The sequence below is a fragment of the Dendrobates tinctorius genome, unplaced genomic scaffold, assembly GCF_039654945.1.
Source record: "Dendrobates tinctorius isolate UK_male_01 unplaced genomic scaffold, ASM3965494v1 ptg000146l, whole genome shotgun sequence".
Lineage (NCBI taxonomy): Eukaryota > Metazoa > Chordata > Amphibia > Anura > Dendrobatidae > Dendrobates > Dendrobates tinctorius.
Window position 1 is genome coordinate 1,578,067 of NW_027361813.1, and position 24,243 is coordinate 1,602,309.

Here is a 24,243-nt window from a genome sequence, read left to right on the forward strand (position 1 = left end):
CAGCAGTAAAGATGGCGCCTTCGGTGGTAATTGTGCTCTGAAGAAACATGGCGGCTCCTTACTTCGGCTACGGAGGCCGCGGAGGTGTTCGGGTCACATGACCTTCCTCGTGCAGTAAAGATGGCGGCTCCCGGCGGTGCAGTGCGGAGGGCACGGCTGTTGGCGGAACGTGTTCGGGCTGAGAAGCTGAGGGCGGAAAGGCGGGAGGTGAGGGAACTACAAACCTCAGCAGTTCCTGCACAAAGCTGTACGGGCATGGGGGGTGTTACACGGAGGTGTCCCGGCTGTACGGGGATGGGGGGTGTTACACGGAGGTGTCCCGGCTGTACGGGGATGGGGGGTGTTACACGGAGGTGTCCCGGCTGTACGGGGATGGGGGGTGTTACACGGAGGTGTCCCGGCTGTACGGGGATGGGGGGGTGTTACACGGAGGTGACCCGGCTGTACGGGGATGGGGGGTGTTACACGGAGGTGTCCCGGCTGTACGGGGATGGGGGGTGTTACACGGAGGTGTCCCGGCTGTACGGGGATGGGGGGGTGTTACACGGAGGTGACCCGGCTGTACGGGGATGGGGGGTGTTACACGGAGGTGTCCCGGCTGTACGGGGATGGGGGGTGTTACACGGAGGTGTCCCGGCTGTACGGGGATGGGGGGGGTGTTACACGGAGGTGTCCCGACTGTACGGGGATGGGGGGGTGTTACACGGAGGTGTCCCGGCTGTACGGGGATGGGGGGGTGTTACACGGAGGTGTCCCGGCTGTACGGGGATGGGGGGTGTTACACGGAGGTGACCCGGCTGTACGGGGATGGGGGGGTGTTACACGGAGGTGTCCCGGCTGTACGGGGATGGGGGGTGTTACACGGAGGTGTCCCGGCTGTACGGGGATGGGGGGTGTTACACGGAGGTGTCCCGGCTGTACGGGGATGGGGGGGGTGTTACACGGAGGTGTCCCGACTGTACGGGGATGGGGGGGTGTTACACGGAGGTGTCCCGGCTGTACGGGGATGGGGGGGGTGTTACACGGAGGTGTCCCGACTGTACGGGGATGGGGGGGTGTTACACGGAGGTGTCCCGGCTGTACGGGGATGGGGGGGTGTTACACGGAGTTGTCCCGGCTGTACGGGGATGGGGGGTGTTACACGGAGGTGTCCCGGCTGTACGGGGATGGGGGGGTGTTACACGGAGGTGTCCCGGCTGTACGGGGATGGGGGGTGTTACACGGAGGTGTCCCGGCTGTACGGGGATGGGGGGGTGTTACACGGAGGTGTCCCGGCTGTACGGGGATGGGGGGGGGTGTTACACGGAGGTGTCCCGGCTGTACGGGGATGGGGGGGTGTTACACCGAGGTGTCCCGGCTGTACGGGGATGGGGGGGTGTTACACGGAGGTGTCCCGGCTGTACGGGGATGGGGGGGTGTTACACGGAGGTGTCCCGGCTGTACGGGGATGGGGGGTGTTACACGGAGGTGTCCCGGCTGTACGGGGATGGGGGGTGTTACACGGAGGTGTACGGGGATGGGGGGTGTTACACGGAGGTGTCCCGGCTGTACGGGGATGGGGGGGGTGTTACACGGAGGTGTCCCGGCTGTACGGGGATGGGGGGGTGTTACACGGAGGTGTCCCGGCTGTACGGGGATGGGGGGTGTTACACGGAGGTGTCCCGGCTGTACGGGGATGCGGGGTGTTACACGGAGGTGTACGGGGATGCGGGGTGTTACACGGAGGTGTCCCGGCTGTACGGGGATGGGGGGTGTTACACGGAGGTGTCCCGGCTGTACGGGGATGGGGGGTGTTACACGGAGGTGTCCCGGCTGTACGGGGATGCGGGGTGTTACACGGAGGTGACCCGGCTGTACGGGGATGGGGGGGTGTTACACGGAGGTGACCCGGCTGTACGGGGATGGGGGGTGTTACACGGAGGTGTCCCGGCTGTACGGGGATGGGGGGTGTTACACGGAGGTGTCCCGGCTGTACGGGGATGGGGGTGTTACACGGAGGTGTCCCGGCTGTACGGGGATGGGGGGGTGTTACACGGAGGTGTCCCGGCTGTACGGGGATGGGGGGGTGTTACACGGAGGTGACCCGGCTGTACGGGGATGCGGGGTGTTACACGGAGGTGTCCCGGCTGTACGGGGATGGGGGGTGTTACACGGAGGTGTCCCGGCTGTACGGGGATGGGGGGTGTTACACGGAGGTGTCCCGGCTGTACGGGGATGGGGGGGTGTTACACGGAGGTGTCCCGGCTGTACGGGGATGGGGGGTGTTACACGGAGGTGTACGGGGATGCGGGGTGTTACACGGAGGTGTCCCGGCTGTACGGGGATGGGGGGTGTTACACGGAGGTGTCCCGGCTGTACGGGGATGGGGGGGTGTTACACGGAGGTGTCCCGGCTGTACGGGGATGGGGGATGTTACACGGAGGTGTCCCGGCTGTACGGGGATGGGGGGTGTTACACGGAGGTGTACGGGGATGCGGGGTGTTACACGGAGGTGTCCCGGCTGTACGGGGATGGGGGGTGTTACACGGAGGTGTCCCGGCTGTACGGGGATGGGGGGTGTTACACGGAGGTGTCCCGGCTGTACGGGGATGGGGGATGTTACACGGAGGTGTCCCGACTGTACGGGGATGGGGGGGTGTTACACGGAGGTGTCCCGGCTGTACGGGGATGGGGGGGTGTTACACGGAGGTGTACGGGGATGGGGGGTGTTACACGGAGGTGTCCCGGCTGTACGGGGATGGGGGGGTGTTACACGGAGGTGTCCCGGCTGTACGGGGATGGGGGATGTTACACGGAGGTGTCCCGGCTGTACGGGGATGGGGGGGTGTTACACGGAGGTGTCCCGGCTGTACGGGGATGGGGGGTGTTACACGGAGGTGTCCCGGCTGTACGGGGATGGGGGGTGTTACACGGAGGTGTCCCGGCTGTACGGGGATGGGGGGTGTTACACGGAGGTGTACGGGGATGGGGGGTGTTACACGGAGGTGTCCCGGCTGTACGGGGATGGGGGGTGTTACACGGAGGTGTCCCGGCTGTACGGGGATGGGGGGTGTTACACGGAGGTGTCCCGGCTGTACGGGGATGGGGGGTGTTACACGGAGGTGTCCCGGCTGTACGGGGATGGGGGGTGTTACACGGAGGTGTCCCGGCTGTACGGGGATGGGGGGTGTTACACGGAGGTGTCCCGGCTGTACGGGGATGGGGGGTGTTACACGGAGGTGTCCCGGCTGTACGGGGATGTGGGGTGTTACACGGAGGTGTCCCGGCTGTACGGGGATGGGGGGGTGTTACACGGAGGTGACCCGGCTGTACGGGGATGGGGGGTGTTACACGGAGGTGTCCCGGCTGTACGGGGATGGGGGGTGTTACACGGAGGTGTCCCGGCTGTACGGGGATGGGGGGGTGTTACACGGAGGTGTCCCGGCTGTACGGGGATGGGGGGGGTGACACGGAGGTGTCCCGGCTGTACGGGGATGGGGGGTGTTACACGGAGGTGTCCCGGCTGTACGGGGATGGGGGGTGTTACACGGAGGTTTCCCGGCTGTACGGGGATGGGGGGTGTTACACGGAGGTGTCCCGGCTGTACGGGGATGGGGGGTGTTACACGGAGGTGTCCCGGCTGTACGGGGATGGGGGGTGTTACACGGAGGTGTCCCGGCTGTACGGGGATGGGGGGTGTTACACGGAGGTGTCCCGGCTGTACGGGCATGGGGGGTGTTACACGGAGGTGTCCCGGCTGTACGCGGATGGGGGGTGTTACACGGAGGTGTCCCGGCTGTACGGGGATTGGGGGTGTTACACGGAGGTGTCCCGGGATGGGGGGTGTTACACGGAGGTGTCCCGGGATGGGGGGTGTTACACGGAGGTGTCCCGGGATGGGGGGTGTTACACGGAGGTGTACGGGGATGGGGGGTGTTACACGGAGGTGTCCCGGCTGTACGGGGATGGGGGGGAGTGACATGGAGGTGTCCCGGCTGTACGGGGATGGGGGGGAGTGACATGGAGGTGTCCCGGCTGTACGGGGATGGGGGGTGTTACACGGAGGTGTCCCGGCTGTACGGGGATGGGGGTGTTACACGGAGGTGTACGGGAATGGGGGATGTTACACGGAGGTGTCCCGACTGTACGGGGATGGGGGGGGTGTTACACGGAGGTGTCCCGGCTGTACGGGGATGGAGGGGTGTTACACGGAGGTGACCCGGCTGTACGGGGATGGGGGGGTGTTACACGGAGGTGTACGGGGATGGGGGATGTTACACGGAGGTGTCCCGGCTGTGCGGGGATGGGGGGTGTTACACGGAGGTGTCCCGGCTGTACGGGGATGGGGGGGTGTTACACGGAGGTGTCCCGACTGTACGGGGATGGGGGGGGTGTTACAAGGAGGTGTCCCGGCTGTACGGGGATGGGGGGGGTGTTACACGGAGGTGTCCCGGCTGTACGGGGATGGGGGGTGTTACACGGAGGTGTACGGGGATGGGGGTGTTACACGGAGGTGTCCCGGCTGTACGGGGATGGGGGGTGTTACACGGAGGTGTCCCGGCTGTACGGGGATGGGGGGTGTTACACGGAGGTGTCCCGGCTGTATGGGGATGGGGGGGGTGTTACACGGAGGTGTCCCGGCTGTACGGGGATGGGGGGGTGTTGCACGGAGGTGTCCCGGCTGTACGGGGATGGGGGGGTGTTGCACGGAGGTGACCCGGCTGTACGGGGATGGGGGGTGTAACACGGAGGTGTCCCGGCTGTACGGGGATGGGGGGGTGTTACACGGAGGTGACCCGGCTGTACGTGGATGGGGGGATGTTGCACGGAGGTGTACGGGGATGGGGGATGTTACACGGAGGTGTCCCGGCTGTACGGGGATGGGGGGGTGTTACACGGAGGTGTCCCGGCTGTACGGGGATGGGGGGTGTTACACGGAGGTGTCCCGGCTGTACGGGGATGGGGGGTGTTACACGGAGGTGTCCCGGCTGTACGGGGATGGGGGGTGTTACACGGAGGTGACCCGGCTGTACGGGGATGGGGGGTGTTACACGGAGGTGACCCGGCTGTACGGGGATTGGGGGGTGTTACACGGAGGTGTCCCGGCTGTACGGGGATGGGGGGGTGTTACACGGAGGTGCACGGGGATGGGGGATGTTACACGGAGGTGTCCCGGCTGTACGGGGATGGGGGTGTTACACGGAGGTGTCCCGGCTGTACGGGGATGGGGGGGTGTTACACGGAGGTGTACGGGGATGGGGGATGTTACACGGAGGTGTCCCGGCTGTACGGGGATGGGGGTGTTACACGGAGGTGTCCCGGCTGTACGGGGATGGGGGGGTGTTACACTGAGGTGTACGGGGATGGGGGATGTTACACGGAGGTGTCCCGGCTGTACGGGGATGGGGGGGGTGTTACACGGAGGTGTCCCGGCTGTACGGGGATGGGGGGGTGTTACACGGAGGTGTCCCGGCTGTACGGGGATGGGGGGGTGTTACACGGAGATGTCCCGGCTGTACGGGGATGGGGGGGGTGTTACACGGAGGTGTCCCGGCTGTACGGGGATGGGGGGGGTGTTACACGGAGGTGTCCCGGCTGTACGGGGATGGGGGGGTGTTACACGGAGGTGTCCCGGCTGTACGGGGATGGGGGGGTGTTACACGGAGGTGACCCGGCTGTACGGGGATGGGGGGCTGTTACACGGAGGTGTACGGGCATGGGGGATGTTACACGGAGGTGTCCCGGCTGTACGGGGATGGGGGGGTGTTACACGGAGGTGTCCCGGCTGTACGTGGATGGGGGGTGTTACACGGAGGTGTCCCGGCTGTACGGGGATGGGGGGGTGTTACACGGAGGTGTCCCGGCTGTACGGGGATGGGGGGTGTTACACGGAGGTGTACGGGGATGGGGGGTGTTACACGGAGGTGTCCCGGCTGTACGGGGATGGGGGGTGTTACACGGAGGTGTCCCGGCTGTACGGGGATGGGGGGTGTTACACGGAGGTGTCCCGGCTGTACGGGGATGGGGGGTGTTACACGGAGGTGACCCGGCTGTACGGGGATGGGGGGTGTTACACGGAGGTGACCCGGCTGTACGGGGATTGGGGGGTGTTACACGGAGGTGTACGGGGATGGGGGGTGTTACACGGAGGTGTCCCGGCTGTACGGGGATGGGGGGGTGTTACACGGAGGTGTACGGGGATGGGGGGGTGTTACACGGAGGTGTACGGGGATGGGGGGTGTTACACGGAGGTGACCCGGCTGTACGGGGATTGGGGGGTGTTACACGGAGGTGTACGGGGATGGGGGGTGTTACACGGAGGTGTCCCGGCTGTACGGGGATGGGGGGTGTTACACGGAGGTGTCCCGGCTGTACGGGGATGGGGGGTGTTACACGGAGGTGTCCCGGCTGTACGGGGATGGGGGGTGTTACACGGAGGTGTCCCGGCTGTACGGGGATGGGGGGTGTTACACGGAGGTGTCCCGGCTGTACGGGGGGTGTTACACGGAGGTGTCCCGGCTGTACGGGGATGGGGGGGTGTTACACGGAGGTGTCCCGGCTGTACGGGGATGGGGGGTGTTACACGGAGGTGTCCCGGCTGTACGGGGATGGGGGGTGTTACACGGAGGTGACCCGGCTGTACGGGGATGGGGGGTGTTACACGGAGGTGACCCGGCTGTACGGGGATTGGGGGGTGTTACACGGAGGTGTACGGGGATGGGGGGTGTTACACGGAGGTGTCCCGGCTGTACGGGGATGGGGGGGTGTTACACGGAGGTGTACGGGGATGGGGGGGTGTTACACGGAGGTGTACGGGGATGGGGGGTGTTACACGGAGGTGACCCGGCTGTACGGGGATTGGGGGGTGTTACACGGAGGTGTACGGGGATGGGGGGTGTTACACGGAGGTGTCCCGGCTGTACGGGGATGGGGGGTGTTACACGGAGGTGTCCCGGCTGTACGGGGATGGGGGGTGTTACACGGAGGTGTCCCGGCTGTACGGGGATGGGGGGTGTTACACAGAGGTGTCCCGGCTGTACGGGGATGGGGGGGGTGTTACACGGAGGTGTCCCGGCTGGACGGGGATGGGGGGGGTGTTACACGGAGGTGTCCCGGCTGGACGGGGATGGGGGGGGGTGTTACACGGAGGTGTCTCGGCTGTACGGGGATGGGGGGGTGTTACACGGAGGTGTCCCGGCTGTACGGGGGGTGTTACACGGAGGTGACCCGGCTGTACGGGGATGGGGGGGTGTTACACGGAGGTGTCCCGGCTGTACGGGGATGGGGGGTGTTACACGGAGGTGTCCCGGCTGTACGGGGATGGAGGGGTGACACGGAGGTGTCCCGGCTGTACGGAGATGGGGGGAGTGACATGGAGGTGTCCCGGCTGTACGGGGATGGGGGGTGTTACACGGAGGTGTCCCGGCTGTACGGGGATGGGGGGGAGTGACACGGAGGTGTCCCGGCTGTACGGGGATGGGGGGGAGTGACACGGAGGTGTCCCGGCTGTACGGGGATGGGGGGGAGTGACACGGAGGTGTCCCGGCTGTACGGGGATGGGGGGGAGTGACACGGAGGTGTCCCGGCTGTACGGGGATGGGGGGGAGTGACACGGAGGTGTCCCGGCTGTACGGGGATGGGGGGGAGTGACACGGAGGTGTCCCGGCTGTACGGGGATGGGGGGGAGTGACACGGAGGTGTCCCGGCTGTACGGGGATGGGGGGGAGTGACACGGAGGTGTCCCGGCTGTACGGGGATGGGGGGGAGTGACACGGAGGTGTCCCGGCTGTACGGGGATGGGGGGGAGTGACACGGAGGTGTCCCGGCTGTACGGGGATGGGGGGGAGTGACACGGAGGTGTCCCGGCTGTACGGGGATGGGGGGGGAGTGACACGGAGGTGTCCCGGCTGTACGGGGATGGGGGGGAGTGACACGGAGGTGTCCCGGCTGTACGGGGATGGGGGGGGAGTGACACGGAGGTGTCCCGGCTGTACGGGGATGGGGGGGGAGTGACACGGAGGTGTCCCGGCTGTACGGGGATGGGGGGAGTGACACGGAGGTGTCCCGGCTGTACGGGGATGGGGGGTGTTACACGGAGGTGTACGGGGATGGGGGATGTTACACGGAGGTGTCCCGGCTGTACGGGGATGGGGGGGTGTTACACGGAGGTGTCCCGGCTGTACGTGGATGGGGGGGAGTGACACGGAGGTGTCCCGGCTGTACGGGGATGGGGGGAGTGACACGGAGGTGTCCCGGCTGTACGGGGATGGGGGGTGTTACACGGAGGTGTCCCGGCTCTACGGGGATGGGGGGTGTTACACGGAGGTGTACGGGGATGGGGGATGTTACACGGAGGTGTCCCGGCTGTACGGGGATGGGGGGGTGTTACACGGAGGTGTCCCGGCTGTACGGGGATGGGGGGGAGTGACACGGAGGTGTCCCGGCTGTACGGGGATGGGGGGAGTGACACGGAGGTGTCCCGGCTGTACGGGGATGGGGGGTGTTACACGGAGGTGTCCCGGCTCTACGGGGATGGGGGGTGTTACACGGAGGTGTCCCGGCTGTACGGGGATGGGGGTGTGATGTACAATGTCTGCAAGATATGTTTTCTGTTGCAATGTGCTAAAAATCCTCCATTTTGTAAGAAGCTGCCTGCCAGTGTCTCAGTTACATTGCACACTGCAGCAGCTTCCTTTCCCCCCCCAGGTGTTATAAATCAATTTCCTGTCACCCCCTTTGGCTTCTCTCAGCCTCAGCTGAAAGAGGGAAAAAAAGTGCGGGAAAGGAAAACTCTTTGTTTGAAATCAGGAGTTAGAAGTAAACCTTTAAGAGCCTGCCCTGCGAAAACCGGACCAAGTAGAGATATGAAAATCATATTTTTGTAACCTGAGCGGTCCCAGCTTCGATACCGCGTATCTTTCGAAGTTCTACCCTGTCCAGAACATGCGATATGATTTGCGCCCAAATGGACGGTCATATCGCATAGATGTTTGATGTTTTCTTGATAGGCTCATTATGCTGGGAAACATGATACCACTGACGAGTCCATACCAGCTTCTCCCATAAAGTTATAGCTAATCTAAGTTTTGTAGCCAAAACCTAACTTGGATGAGAGAGGTGGGATCAACCCAGAATGCATCTCTCCGTGATGTCACATAGGAAAGTCTATAAGGCATTCCCTGGCAAAACCAGCTCAGAAGAGCTCCAATCCTCGTGCTGAGCAGAACCCAGATGAGTGGAGACGTGCAGCTCCGCCTCCACCCCCCTTAAAACCACATGGGATGCCTAACAACAACTGACTAAATGTGAGTGTACCTTCTTCTTTCATCCACTTTGTACTTGTCTAATGTACATATTTTATGTCTCAATTTTATAGCAACTTTTATCTGTAATCACTGTCCTCTTTCGGAAAATAAATGATTTAATATTTAGCCTGTCTCCATGCTCTAAAAATCGAACTATACGCCTTTGATAGATAATCGCTACTAATTCAAGGGGTTTGCCACGAACCCTCTTAATTTAACACTGTGAATTAAGTAACCGTGACTGGTGGCAGCGCGTTGTGTACGGCTATTGCGGCTTGCTGGCAGTCCAGAAGGGTCTTATATTGCTGAATAAGGGGCTGCAGCCACAGCATTGATAATTCCCTTACTGCAGAAGCCTAATTGCCGGTTCACAACAGGCAGTCCGTCCGGCGACTAATTATCCTAGGTGCAGTTCCCTGACTGACCTGAGGGTAAGGGGGGGCGCCGGAGAGCTGCGAGTTCCAAAGTGGAACTGAGAAAGTGGGATATACATAAATCCCCGCAGTACTTGGAAGATTGATAGCAGTGGCGGGGCATCCAAATTAAACTCCCCCTGCGGAAAATTGTAGAGCGAGAGTAGCTTGCTGGATATTTTTGTCACATGGTGCCAGTGGTGGGATAACTAAGATAAGCCCCAACTGTGCCTGTGATAGCAGTGTGCCGGTATTGTCTCGTCCCTCCGTCCGCTGATACACCCGTGTCAGTGGTGGGACTCTGACATAGTGGTGACACAGGGTCCGCTGTCCGTCGCGTTTTGGTGGCAGCGGGACCCCCGTTAGTCGCCTCTGTATTTGGACGAACGGCGGTGGGCTGTTCGTCACATATTGGTGGCAGAGCGGTGGGATAATCCTAGAGCATTAGTGATTTGGCTTGAGCAATCATTCCTCTCACTAAAAACTGCACGGTTCCTGCGGGAATCCTGCATCATAGGTTTTGGAGAACAGACTCAGTGGTTACTAGTCCTGAGACAGTGTGTACTTGCAAGTATTCCCTCCCTTTTTCTCCATTTTTCTTTTCTATCTTTTATTTGGCAACCATGGCGGCAAAAGGAGAACCTTGGTACAAACGGCATACAAAGGAAGTTCTTGCTGGGTTATGCACGTACCAAGGCCTTGACGCCACGAACAAAAACAGAGCTCAAATGATCGCGGATCTAGTGCAGCTGGACAACGACCAGAATCCAGCGAGCGCAGAAGTTGGCCCAAGTGGCAGTGGGGCGGCAGCAGAGGCTCCACTCCTGAGCGCTGGCCCCACATTCAACCAGAACGGGGTGGACACCTATCTGCAAATGGCCTTGGACGAACTCCCCGCCGAAGACAGTGATGGGCGGGTGAGGCTGATCCAGCAATATCGGCAGGAGGCCCAAGCCGAACGTGAGCGCCAAGCTGAGGCTGAGAGGGCCGAGCGTCAAGCCCAGGCTGAGAGAGCTGAGCGCCGAGCAGAGGCTGAGAGAGCCGAGCTCCAGGCGCAGAGGGCCCATGAACTGGAGGTACTCCAGCGGGGTGGGAATGCCCCCACAGCCCGAAGCGGTGAGCCCAGCAGCATCCAGACTCATAAACCCCGGCCAGAGCATTTTCCCGTGATGGAAAAGGACGGGGACTTGGACACGTTTCTGCGAGCCTTTGAGAAAGCCTGCAGACAGTACCAGCTGCCTAGAGACCAATGGGCCAGGTACTTGACCCCAGGGCTAAAAGGCAAAGCCCTGGAGGCATTTGCTTCTCTTCCGCCAGAAGCCGATGACGACTATGACGCCATAAAGCAGGCGCTGATCGCCAAATACCGGCTGACACCTGAGATACCGAAAGAAGTTCCGGCACCTCCAAAGTGGCCCACACGATAGCTACAGTGATGTGGTGCAAGGACTCAGGACCCACTTTGACCAGTGGATCCATGGACTGTCCGTTGAAACCTTTGAGCAGCTACGGGACCTGATGATCAAAGACCAGTTCCTGCATCTCTGCCCAGCTGAGGTCCGACAGTTCATCCTGGACCGCGAACCAACGAACGCGGACAAAGCGGCGCAGATCGCCGACAACTACGAGGCCAACCGGAAGGCCGAGACGCGGAGGCCAGTCGCCACCAGCTGGAAAGGGGGTAAGCCTGCAACCAACCCCAGTGCCCCAGCTAGCCATCCCTCCGGAGGCCCTGTCCCTGTTGCCAACAACAGGCCGGCTACTGACAATCGCCTGTGTCACCACTGCCAGCGGCCTGGTCACTTCTTTTACGCCTGTCCGAATAGGCCGAAGAACCCCCCAGCCAAGGCCCCCGGGCCCAACGCCTCTGTTCTTTTGGTGGGAGGTGTGGTTGGGAGGGCTGACGACAACGTTCAACCTGTTAAGGTGGGGGCCCGTCTTGCTACAGGCCTCAAGGACACCGGGGCTGAACGAACCCTCATCCGTCCTGGACTGGCGGCCCCTGAAGAGTTTGTTGAGGGGAAAACCCTGACTGTCACCGGGATTGGAGGCACCTGTTGTCCCTTGCCAGTGGCCCGGGTCTTTCTTGATTGGGGTGCCGGGAGCGGGTTGAGGGAGGTGGGAGTGTCTGAAAATTTGCCCACTGATGTTTTATTGGGGACTGACTTGGGGAGGATGGTTGCATACTATGTCCCTGACACCCTTCCCCAAACTGATAATAAGGGTAACGTTAACCCTGATGATGTTGATGATGGGAAACTGAATGTGTTAGGGTGGTTTCACATTTGCGTTTTTTAGCGCTGGAAAAAAACGCATACCTGCGCATGCGTTTTTTCCCCTATATTTAACATGGGTGCGCATACCTGCGCGCTGGTAAGCGCATGTATGCGATTTTCATGCGCTGCGTTTTTTTGGGGTGTGCGTTGGTATTTTCCAGACGCAGCATGTTGCATTTTTTGGCCCTGCAAAAAAGCGCATGCGCACATATGCGCACGTTTTGCGCTAAAAATGTCCATTATAGCCTATGGATGCGCATATGTGCGCACTGGCATGCTCATGTATGCGTTTTTTTGCATATGCGTTTTTTTTTTTTAACCATGGAATTTAGGGGTTTGGGTTAGAGTTAGGGTTAGTTAAGGGGGTTTAGGGTTAGGGTCAGGGTCAGGGTTAGGGTTGGGGTTTGGGTCAGGGTTAGGGTTAAGTATGGTTTGGTTAAGGGTTAGGGTCAGGGTTAGTGTCAGGATTAGGGTTAAGTATGGTTTTGTTAAGGGTTAGGGTTAGGGTCAGGGTTAGGGTTAAGTATGGTTTTGTTAAGGATTAGGGTCAGGGTTAGGGTCAGGATTAGGGTTAAGTATGGTTTGGTTAAGGGTTAGGGTCAGGGTCAGGGTTAGGGTCAGGGTTAGGGTTAAGTATGGTTTTGTTAAGGATTAGGGTCAGGGTTAGGGTCAGGATTAGGGTTAAGTATGGTTTTGTTAAGGGTTAGGGTCAGGGTTAGGGTCAGGATTAGGGTTAAGTATGGTTTGGTTAAGGGTTAGGGTCAGGGTTAGGGTTAGGGTCAGGGTTAGGGTTAAGTATGGTTTTGTTAAGGGTTAGGGTCAGGGTTAGGGTTAGTTAGGGTTTAGGGTTTGGGTTAGGGTTAAGTATGATTTGGTTAGGGTCAGGGTTAGGGTTAGGGTTAGTAAAGTCATGGTTTGGGTAGTGTGAGGGGCCACCTAAAAATGTTGGAAAAAAACGCAAACGCGGTAAAAACGCACTAAAAACGCTGCGTTTTTTTCATGCATGCTCATAAAAATGCTTGAAAAAAACGCAGCAGTTGTATGCTTATGTATGCGTTTTTTCAATGCGTTTTTTTGCGGGAAAAACGCGCTGCAAAAAAAAGCAAGTGTGAAACTAGCCTTACCTGCTAATGCCTTGATGAGTAATGATGCAACTAACAACCATTCCTTCCCCAGGTATGATGCTGATGTGAATGTGCCAAAGCAAACTGATAACCATTCTTTTCCTAGGAAGGATGATGTTGATGTATCTGTGCCGACTTAACCTGTTAACCCTTTCTTTGAAACGGTAGATGTGTCCACAGGTACCGAGGTGCTCAGCCCCGTCACTCTGCCGAGTGAGACGGCTGAGGAACCCCTGGCAGGAGCAAGCAACGGTGCTCAAGGAAATGGGGAGGTGCATGGGGACCATGAGGAAGGTAATGCCATGCAGCTGACCAGTGCCACCGAGGAAGGTAACTGGCCCATAAGTAGCCCTGCTCCTGAAGTGTTGGGGGTGGATGGGGAGGTAGAGCCCAGGGCAGCACCGGCTGGTGGGTCTGTAGAAATCCCCAGGGAGGCAGCGTACATAGCAGCTGTCACACGCAGTCAGAGTGCCCAGATCGCAGGTAACGCACTGTCTTCTGGACCCTCTGCTGCTACAGGAGAGACTGAACCAGAGGTGAACCCAGAGCCGGTTCCAGAGGGTCCCAGTAAAGGAGGTACCCTGACGTCACTTCTGGCAGCCTCCAGCATGGAGTTCCAGGCTGCTCTGCACTCAGATGCCAGCCTGGAGAAATTGAGAGGTCTCGCCGAGACGCCCACCTCCGAGTCTGATAAGGAGAGGGTGTTCTGGGAACGAGGAAGGTTGTACCGGGAGACAGTACCCGGAGATCCTAAAAAGGAGTGGTCGTCCCCTATCAGTTCAGAACTGAGTTGTTGCGGATTGCCCATGAGATTCCACTCGCTGGACACTTGGGGATCGGCAAAACAAAGGCACGGCTGTCTCAACACTTCTATTGGCCCAAGATGGGGACAGATGTAACACACTACTGCCGCTCCTGTGCCACCGGTCAAAAAGTGGGTAAGGCGGGGCCTGCTCTTAAGGCTCCCCTTATTCCTTTGCCGGTGATAGAGGAGCCTTTCCAGAGAATCGCGGTGGACATCGTAGGCCCGCTGGCCGTCCCCAGCAGCTCCGGAAAGCGCTACATTCTCACCGTGGTAGACTACGCTACCCGGTACCCAGAGGCAGTAGCTCTGTCTTCAACCAGGGCAGATAAGGTGGCTGACGCACTGGTGACCATCTTTTCAAGAGTAGGATTTCCCAGGGAGATGCTTACCGATCAAGGGCCCCAATTCATGTCTCGCCTAATGGAGGCTCTCTGTGAGAAAATGCAGGTGACGCAGCTGGTATCGAGTCCGTATCACCCACAGACTAATGGTTTGTGTGAACGTTTCAACGGTACCCTCAAACAGATGCTCCGCATACTGGTTGAGACCCAAGGGCGCGACTGGGAGCGGTACCTCCCACACCTGCTGTTCGCTTACAGAGAAGTTCCGCAGGCCTCGACCGGGTTCTCCCCCTTCGAGCTCCTGTATGGCAGGCGAGTCCGGGGACCCCTTGGGTTAAGAGAATCCTGGGAAGATGAGCCAAACCCCACAGAAGTGTCCATCGTGGATTATGTCATGCGCTTCCGTGACAAGATGCAGACCTTGACGCAGTTGGTGCATGACAACATGACGCAGGCTCAGGCTGACCAGAAGCGCTGGTACGACCAGAACGCCCGGGAGCGGACCTACCAGGTGGGTCAAAAGGTGTGGGTGCTGGTCCCTGTACCAACGGATAAGCTTCAGGCAGCCTGGGAAGGCCCGTACGTCGTCCACCAACAGCTCAACCCGGTCACCTACGTGGTCACGCTTGACCATGCTCGGGGTAGGCGCAAGGCCTTTCACGTCAACATGCTGAAGGCGCACTACAAACGTTAAGCTTGCGTCCTACCGGTCTGCAATCTGCCAGAGGATGGGGAGGAAGATCCCCTCCTGGACATGCTGGCCCAGGCCAAGGCCGATGGGTCCATTGAGGACATGGAGATAAGTGGTTCGCTAACCGTATCCCAGCGGTTGCAGTTGATGGCCACCCTGGAACCCTTCCGGGCCGTGTTCACCAACCAACCGGGGAGAACGGAGTTAGCTGTTCATGAGGTGGACACCGGGAATCATGCCCCATTACGGCGAACACCCTATCGGATCTCTGAGACGGTGCAACAAGTCATGCGCCAAGAGATCGATGAGATGTTAAGGCTGGGTGTGATTCGACGGTCAAAAAGCGCGTGGGCTTCACCTGTAGTCCTCGTGCCTAAAAAGGATCGAACCACGCGGTTCTGTGTGGACTACAGGGGGCTCAACGCCATCACAACCTCTGATGCCCACCCAATGCCGCGCATCGAGGATCTGCTCGAGCGGTTGACAAACGCCAACTACATATCCATCATGGATTTGAGTCGGGGATACTGGCAGATTCCCCTGAGGCGCAGGAGAAATCCGCCTTTATCACCCCCTTTGGACTGTACGAGTCCACGGTCATGCCCTTCGGCATGAAGAATGCCCCTGCCACTTTCCAGCGGATGGTCAACCACCTGCTTCGGGGACTGGAGGAGTACGCGGTGGCGTACTTAGACGATATTGCCGTCTTCAGTTCCACCTGGGAGGAACACCTTCAGCACCTCCAGGAGGTGCTCAAGCGTCTTCACCAGGCAGGCCTGACCATCAAGCCGGGGAAGTGCCAGATAGGCATGCACAAGGTCCACTACCTGGGGCATCGGGTAGGCGGGGCTTCCATGAGTCCGGAGCCAGAAAAAGTGGACGCAATCGTGTCCTGGCCCACCCCCAGGACCAAGAAGCAGGTGAAGTCCTTCTTGGGCACTGCAGGGTACTATAGGCGGTTCGTACAGGACTATAGCGCCCTTGCCAAACCCTTGACTGACCTCACCAAGCAGAGGCTACCCCAAACAGTCAACTGGACAGATGACTGAGGCGGCTTTCCAAGCTTTGAAAGCAGCCCTGTGCAACTCTCCAGTGTTGAGAGCAGTCGCCCGTTTCTGGTACAGACCGACGCCAGCGAGTTTGGCCTCGGTGCTGTGCTTAGCCAGGTCGATTCGGGGGACCAAGAGCACCCCGTGTTGTATCTGAGCCGGAAACTTTTGCCGAGGGAAGTGGCATACTCGACCATCGAGAAGGAGTGTCTGGCCATGGTGTGGGCACTGCAGCGTTTGCAGCCCTACCTGTACGGGCGCGCCTTCACGGTGGTAACTGACCACAACCCTCTGAGCTGGTTGCACACAGTGTCCGGAACCAATGGAAGGTTGCTCCGCTGGAGCCTTGCCCTTCAACAGTACGACTTTACTGTAAAACACAGGAAGGGCAGTGAAAACGGCAATGCCGATGGGTTGTCCCGCCGGGGCGAACCCGCTGAGGTGCGCATGGCCGATTACCGAGAGGTAATGCCTCCTTAGCGCCCTCTTAAGGGGGGAGGTGTGATGTACAATGTCTGCAAGATATGTTTTCTGTTGCAATGTGCTAAAAATCCTCCATTTTGTAAGAAGCTGCCTGCCAGTGTCTCAGTTACATTGCACACTGCAGCAGCTTTCCTTCCCCCCCCCCCCAGGTGTTATAAATCAACTTCCTGCCACACCATTTGGCTTCTCTCAGCCTCAGCTGAAAGAGGGAAAAAAAGTGCGGGAAAGGAAAACTTTGTTTGAAATCAGGAGTTAGAAGTAAACCTTTAAGAGCCTGCCCTGCGAAAACCGTACAAAGTAGAGATATGAAAATCATATTTTTGTAACCTGAGCCGTCCCAGCTTCGATACCGCGTATCTTTCGAAGTTCTACCCTCTCCAGAACATGCGATATGATTTGCGCCCAAATGGACGGTCATATCGCCTAGATGTTTGATGTTTTCTTGATAGGCTCATTACGCTGGGAAACATGATACCACTGACGAGTCCATACCAGCTTCTCCCATAAAGTTATAGCTAATCTAAGTTTTGTAGCCAAAACCTAACTTGGATGAGAGAGGTGGGATCAACCCAGAATGCATCTCTCCGTGATGTCACATAGGAAAGTCTATAAGGCATTCCCTGGCAAAACCAGCTCAGAAGAGCTCCAATCCTCGTGCTGAGCAGAACCCAGATGAGTGGAGACGTGCAGCTCCGCCTCCACCCCCCTTAAAGCCACATGGGATGCCTAACAACAACTGACTAAATGTGAGTGTACCTTCTTCTTTCATCCACTTTGTTTTATACTTGTCTAATGTACATATTTTATGTCTCAATTTTATAGCAACTTTTATCTGTAATTACTGTCCTCTTTCGGAAAATAAATGATTTAATATTTAGCCTGTCTCCATGCTCTAAGAATCGAACTATACGCCTTTGATAGATAATCGCTACTAATTCAAGGGGTTTGCCACGGACCCTCTTAATTTAACACTGTGAATTAAGTAACCGTGACTGGTGGCAGCGCGTTGTGTATGGCTATTGCGGCTTGCTGGCAGTACAGAAGGGTCTTATATTGCTGAATAAGGGGCTGCGGCCACAGCATTGATAATTCCCTTACTGCAGAAGCCTAATTGCCGGTTCACAACAGGCAGTCCGTCCGGCGACTAATTATCCTAGGTGCAGTTCCCTGACTGACCTGAGGGTAAGGGGGGGCGCCGGAGAGCTGCGAGTTCCAAAGTGGAACTGAGAAAGTGGGATATACATAAATCCCCGCAGTACTTGGAAGATTGATAGCAGTGGAGGGGCATCCAAATTAAACTCCCCCTGCGGCAAATTGTAGAGCGAGAGTAGCTTGCTAGATATTTTTGTCACATGGTGCCAGTGGTGGGATAACTAAGATAAGCCCCAACTGTGCCTGTGATAGCCGTGTGCCGGTATTGTGTCTTGTCTCTCCGTCTGCTGATACACCCGTGTCAGTGGTGGGACTGACATAGTGGTGACACAGGGTCCGCTGTCCGTCGCGTTTTGGTGGCAGCGGGACCCCCGTTATTCGCCTCCGTATTTGGACGAACGGCGGTGGGCTGTTCGTCACGGGGGTGTTACACGGAGGTGTCCCGGCTGTACGGGGGGTGTTACACGGAGGTGTCCCGGCTGTACGGGGGGTGTTACACGGAGGTGTCCCGGCTGTACGGGGGGTGTTACACGGAGGTGTCCCGGCTGTACGGGGATGGGGGATGTTACACGGAGGTGTCCCGGCTGTACGGGGATGGGGGGTGTTACACGGAGGTGTCCCGGCTGTACGGGGATGGGGGGGTGTTACACGGAGGTGTCCCGGCTGTACGGGGATGGGGGGTGTTACACGGAGGTGTCCCGGCTGTACGGGGATGGGGGGTGTTACACTGAGGTGTCCCGGCTGTACGGGGATGGGGGGTGTTACACGGAGGTGTCCCGGCTGTACGGGGGTGTTACACGGAGGTGTCCCGGCTGTACGGGGGTGTTACACGGAGGTGTCCCGGCTGTACGGGGATGGGGGGTGTTACACGGAGTTGTCCCGGCTGTACGGGGGTGTTACACGGAGGTGTCCCGGCTGTACAGGGATGGGGGGGTGTTACACGGAGGTGTCTCGGCTGTGTGAGGGTGGGGGTTATGCGGAAGTGATCAGGAGGTTACGGCTGTATGGGGGGGGGGGTTATTCGGAGATGTCCCAGGCTCTTTGGGGGAGGGGTTTATATGTGGGTTTTCAGGCTGGGGGAGGAGTTATGTAGATAACGTCACACGTTCCTGTCCCCAGGCTCCGCTCCCTCACGTTGCGCTGCGCCAGTTCCGCGGTTGGGTCGTGCGTTCGGACCCGGATCTCGTACTTATTAATAAGCCTCATGGACTCTCTACGCACGGTGAGTATCGGGGGGCGCTCCACACTCCGGCTGCACACTGAGCCCTCACTAACCCTCTGTTCCTCACAGGCGGCCCCTCCGTACAGCAGAGCGTCTCCTCGCTGCTCCCGGCTCTGTCACAGAAGCTCTTTGGGAGAGGAGCGGAGCCGCTGCGGCTCTGCCATCGTCTGGACAAGGACACCACCGGGGCGGTGATCCTGGCGCGCAGCGCGGAGGCTGCGGAGCGAGTGCAGCATCTGATGCGGGAGCACAGGATCCACAGGGTGTACTGGTGAGAGTGCCCCTCATCTACTGCTGACCACCCGCTTATGGACACGTGTGAGGGGTTGTCAGCCCGACCCAATCTCATCACCGCTGACCACACACTTGTTTGTATTTCAGGGCCGTGTGTCTGGGGGTCCCTACCCCACAGGAGGGGATTGTGGATATTCCCATCATTGAGCGGGAGACGCCGGGACCTCAGAGACATTACAAGGTGTGTGTGTCTCCCCCCCCCCCCCCCCACGTCTTTTCCCTCCTCTCTTGAACGCTCGCCTCTGTCTTTCTGTCCTCTCAGATGTCTCTGTGTCCGAGGCTCCGGGTCTCTTCAGACGGTTCTGTGCTCCGGTCTCGTGTCAGCAGTTCTGCTCATGAGGCAGTGACACATTACAGGACGCTGGGGACATCATCGGGGGCTTCACTACTGGAACTGCGGCCGCTGACAGGTACAGATGGGTGGGGGGACCTGCATGGCGCCTCACACAGGGGGTCTGGGGGGGGAGACAGCAGACACTGGCACACAGGGATCTCGCACACTGGAACTGGTGGGGGGAGATGACACCTGGCACACGGGAACTGGGGGGGGGAGACGACACCTGGCACACGGGAACTGGGGGGGGGGGGGAGACGACACCTGGCACACGGGAACTGGGGGGGGGGGAGACGACACCTGGCACACGGGAACTGGGGGGGGGGGGAGACGACACCTGGCACACGGGAACTGGGGGGGGGGGGGAGACGACACCTGGCACACGGGAACTGGGGAGGGGGGAGACGACACCTGGCACACGGGAACTGGGGAGGGGGGAGACGACACCTGGCACATGGGGAGGGGGGAGACGACACCTGGCACACGGGAACTGGGGAGGGGGGAGACGACACCTGGCACACGGGAACTGGGGAGGGGGGAGACGACACCTGGCACACGGGAACTGGGGAGGGGGGAGACGACACCTGGCACACGGGAACTGGGGAGGGGGGAGACGACACCTGGCACACGGGAACTGGGGAGGGGGGAGACGACACCTGGCACACGGGAACTGGGGAGGGGGGAGACGACACCTGGCACACGGGAACTGGGGAGGGGGGAGACGACACCTGGCACACGGGAACTGGGGAGGGGGGAGACGACACCTGGCACACGGGAACTGGGGAGGGGGGAGACGACACCTGGCACACGGGAACTGGGGAGGGGGGAGACGACACCTGGCACACGGGAACTGGGGAGGGGGGAGACGACACCTGGCACACGGGAACTGGGGAGGGGGGAGACGACACCTGGCACACGGGAACTGGGGGGGGGGGGGAGACGACACCTGGCACACGGGAACTGGGGGGGGGGGGGTAGACGACACCTGGCACACGGGAACTGGGGGGGAGACGACACCTGGCACACGGGAACTGGGGGGGAGACGACACCTGGCACACGGGAACTGGGGGGGGGGGGGGGGGGGGAGACGACACCTGGCACACGGGAACTGGGGGGGGGGGGGGAGACGACACCTGGCACACGGGAACTGGGGGGGGGGAGACGACACCTGGCACACGGGAACTGGGGGGGGGGGGGTAGACGACACCTGGCACACGGGAACTGGGGGGGGGGGGTAGACGACACCTGGCACACGGGAACTGGGGGGGGGGGGTAGACGACACCTGGCACACGGGAACTGGGGGGGGGGGGTAGACGACACCTGGCACACGGGAACTGGGGAGGGGGAGACGACACCTGGCACACGGGAACTGGGGGGGAGACGACACCTGGCACACGGGAACTGGGGGGGGGAGACGACACCTGGCACACGGGAACTGGGGGGGGGGGGGAGACGACACCTGGCACACGGGAACTGGGGGGGGGGGGGAGACGACACCTGGCACACGGGAACTGGGGGGGGGGGGGGGGGGAGACGACACCTGGCACACGGGAACTGGGGGGGGGGGGGGGAGACGACACCTGGCACACGGGAACTGGGGGGGGGGGGGAGACGACACCTGGCACACGGGAACTGGGGGGGGGGGGGAGACGACACCTGGCACACGGGAACTGGGGGGGGGGTAGACGACACCTGGCACACGGGAACTGGGGGGGGGGGGAGACGACACCTGGCACACGGGAACTGGGGAGGGGGAGACGACACCTGGCACACGGGAACTGGGGAGACGACACCTGGCACACGGGAACTGGGGAGGGGGGAGACGACACCTGGCACACGGGGACTGGGGAGGGGGGAGACGGGAACTGGGGGGGAGACGACAACTGGCACACGGGAACTGGGGAGGGGGGAGACGACACCTGGCAACGGGAACTGGGGAGGGGGGAGACGACACCTGGCAACGGGAACTGGGGAGGGGGGAGACGACACCTGGCAACGGGAACTGGGGAGGGGGGAGACGGGAACTGGGGGGGAGACGACACCTGGCACACGGGGACCTTGCACACGGGAACTGGGGAGGGGGGAGACGACAACTGGCACACGGGGACCTCGCACACGGGAACTGGGGAGGGGGGCGACGACACCTGTCACACGGGAACTGGGGAGGGGGGACGCGGGGACACCCGGCACTCGCTCCCTTCCACGGACGGACCGTTATCATTATGCCTGGCGCTCGCACCCTCACACTTGCGGACCGGTGCGGGGGACGTCCAGCACCATCACACGGACGACCTGTTAACGTCCTGCCTGGCGCTCCCCTGTTGCCGATGCAGACGGGGGTGAGGGGCGGCCATCTTTGTTGTCTGGCTAACATCCTGTGCAGCTATCTCTCACGAGCTTGCTCTGTCTCTAGGAGTGAAGCATCAGTTGCGGGCTCATCTGGCTCTCGCGTTGAACTGTCCTGTTCTTGGAGACCACAAGTATTCTCACTGGGGTCGCTTGGCCCCGCAGGTAATGGCCGCTCCCAGGCCGTATGCTCCTGGCTGCTGTTGTGCCGAGTCATGGATGTCACTAACACTCACTGCCTCTTGCAGAAGCTGCCACAGCCCCTGCTCCGGGCGCTCGCACTGACGCCGCCGCAGACGCGCTCTCTTCTTCTCCATCTTCATGCTGCTCAGATCACCCTACCGCTCTCAGCCGGACGTGACCCTATTATTCTGCGTTGTCCTCCCCCCAAACACTTCCTGGGAACCCTACGGAAACTGCAGTTCCCGACGCCTGTCCTACAAAGCAGCGAGGATCCCCAGGAGGACACGTAGACCCCGGCGCAGGAGGAGAAGCCTTTATTGTTACAGACGCCTCAGGCATAATAAGCCCATAGGAAGATGGCGCAGCTCATCATGAGCATGGCGTTGGCGTTCACCAGCCGGCCCTGGCTGGGCTTCTCCTGGATGTCGGGAGGTGCAGACAAAGCCTTGTCCTGTGCAGTGGGATCGTGGTGTCCTGTGCGGGGGAGAGAGGAGGTCACTGGAGCTGCGTTCTCTGTTCTGCTGCGTGTGACTGCAAATAAAACTTCATTCTGTGCTTACAAAAGTCTCCGTGCGGGTGGTGCTCGTAAGCGTGGCGTTACAGACAGGATCACCGAGAGGGGGCAAGCTTGGTACGGGGAGGTATGAATGGTCACTGCGTCCTCGTTGCACTATGGTGCTTGCAGCCTCGAGATGCCGCCGTACCGAAGGCGCCATGTTTGCCCTGTAGGCTTCTATGTGTGCCCTGTTGGTTGCTTTGTTGGCAAGAGGATGAGAAGTTCTCGCTGTGGCAATGTAACTCCCAAATTTGGCTTGGGATGTACACCACCCAAAGCATGAAGTCCGGTGTCCTCCCCCGACAAATGCTCTGCCTGGATGGACCCTGGCCTGAGGATGATGGCGCTCTCTTAGAGGCCATGCACATGCTACGCGGGGTCGGAAGAGCTGCAGCTTTTGTCTATTAGAGGCAATAGTCTAGACCCACGACGCTCAAACTACCGTGATACAGCTTCTCCCCATGTAAAGGCACAGTCCCCCCCCCCCCCCCAACAGTTGCCCTGTTCAAGAGCGTCGTGGTGCATGAGCTGCTGCTGAGGCCATTTCTGGACCAGACACAGTCATCCATCCTGTGTGAGATCGCGCTGCAGCCCTCACCCCCACCAGTGCATAGGGGGCGCTGTTACTGCATCTAAGACCTACACCTGTGACTGCCGGCAGAGGCGCGGCTTGCTCACATCTACCGGCGTCTGTCTCACCCTCGATCTCCGGGAGAATCGTTCCTTGGCTTCCCGGGTCCCTGGGTGGTTGGGTGCTCCGGGTGAGTGAACGTTTGGGTCGGGGTCCTGGCCACTAGTCTAGACTATGGGCTCGCGCCGGCTGCTAGTTGGATTGAGACTAGGTGCCATTCTCACCACAACTCCAAGGCATATTATAAATCCGGAGTAGCCTGGGTAAAAACAGCGAAGCCAAAGATCATCAAAGTGTAAAGGAGACATCCAGCCATTCATAGCTTCCTGACACCATGGGGGAGTCCGCCATCGCTGGGGAGTGTGACGTGTAGACACCAAGGCAAATATCACTGTGTCATCAGGAAGATAGAAATCTGCAACATTTCAGTAATGTGTGAACAGGAGCCAGTGGTCAGAGGACCTATGTAACCCTGTGCGAACAGGAGCCAGCAGTGGTCAGAGGACCTATGTAACCCTGTGCGAACAGGAGCCAGCAGTGCTCAGAGGGCCTATGTAACCGTGTGCGAACAGGAGCCAGCAGTGGTCAGAGGGCCCATGTAACCCTGTGTGCACAGGAGCCAGCAGTGGTCAGAGGGCCCATGTAACCCTGTGTGCACAGGAGCCAGCAGTGGTCAGAGGGCCCATGTAACCCTGTGTGAACAGGAGCCAGCAGTGGTCAGAGGACCCATGTAACCCTGTGTGCACAGGAGCCAGCAGTGGTCAGAGGGCCCATGTAACCCTGTGTGCACAGGAGCCAGCAGTGGTCAGAGGGCCCATGTAACCCTGTGTGCACAGGAGCCAGCAGTGGTCAGAGGGCCCATGTAACCCTGTGTGCACAGGAGCCAGCAGTGGTCAGAGGGCCCATGTAACCCTGTGTGAACAGGAGCCAGCAGTGGTCAGAGGGCCCATGTAACCCTGTGTGCACAGGAGCCAGCAGTGGTCAGAGGACCCATGTAACCCTGTGTGCACAGGAGCCAGCAGTGGTCAGAGGGCCCATGTAACCCTGTGTGCACAGGA

General features: G+C 60.0%; 2 protein-coding genes across 2 annotated transcripts in view; one reads left to right on the top strand and one right to left on the bottom strand.

Moving 5' to 3' along the window:
- Positions 1–59: 59 nt before the first annotated feature.
- RPUSD4 (RNA pseudouridine synthase D4) lies at positions 60–22,562 on the top strand. The gene is made up of 6 exons (XM_073546314.1): positions 60–207; positions 18,910–19,111; positions 19,222–19,315; positions 19,397–19,544; positions 21,883–21,980; positions 22,064–22,562. The coding sequence occupies exons 2-6, from the start codon at positions 19,080–19,082 to the stop codon at positions 22,286–22,288; spliced, it is 597 nt and encodes a 198-aa protein (XP_073402415.1). The 5' UTR covers positions 60–207; positions 18,910–19,079; the 3' UTR covers positions 22,289–22,562.
- SLC5A2 (solute carrier family 5 member 2) overlaps positions 22,330–24,243 on the bottom strand; it is a 114,522-nt gene continuing 112,608 nt past the window's right edge. The window contains exon 16 of the mRNA XM_073546279.1: positions 22,330–22,472. Coding sequence (XP_073402380.1) covers positions 22,330–22,472 — 143 coding nt within the window. The remainder of the gene's footprint in view (positions 22,473–24,243) is intronic.

Coding starts and splice junctions, on each gene's coding strand:
- RPUSD4 (XM_073546314.1), top strand. CDS start 19,080: ATGCGGGAGCACAGGATCCACAGGGTGTACTG. Junction 19,112..19,221: donor AGGATCCACAGGGTGTACTG/GTGAGAGTGCCC, acceptor TTTGTATTTCAG/GGCCGTGTGTCTGGGGGTCC. Junction 19,545..21,882: donor GGAACTGCGGCCGCTGACAG/GTACAGATGGGT, acceptor CTCTGTCTCTAG/GAGTGAAGCATCAGTTGCGG.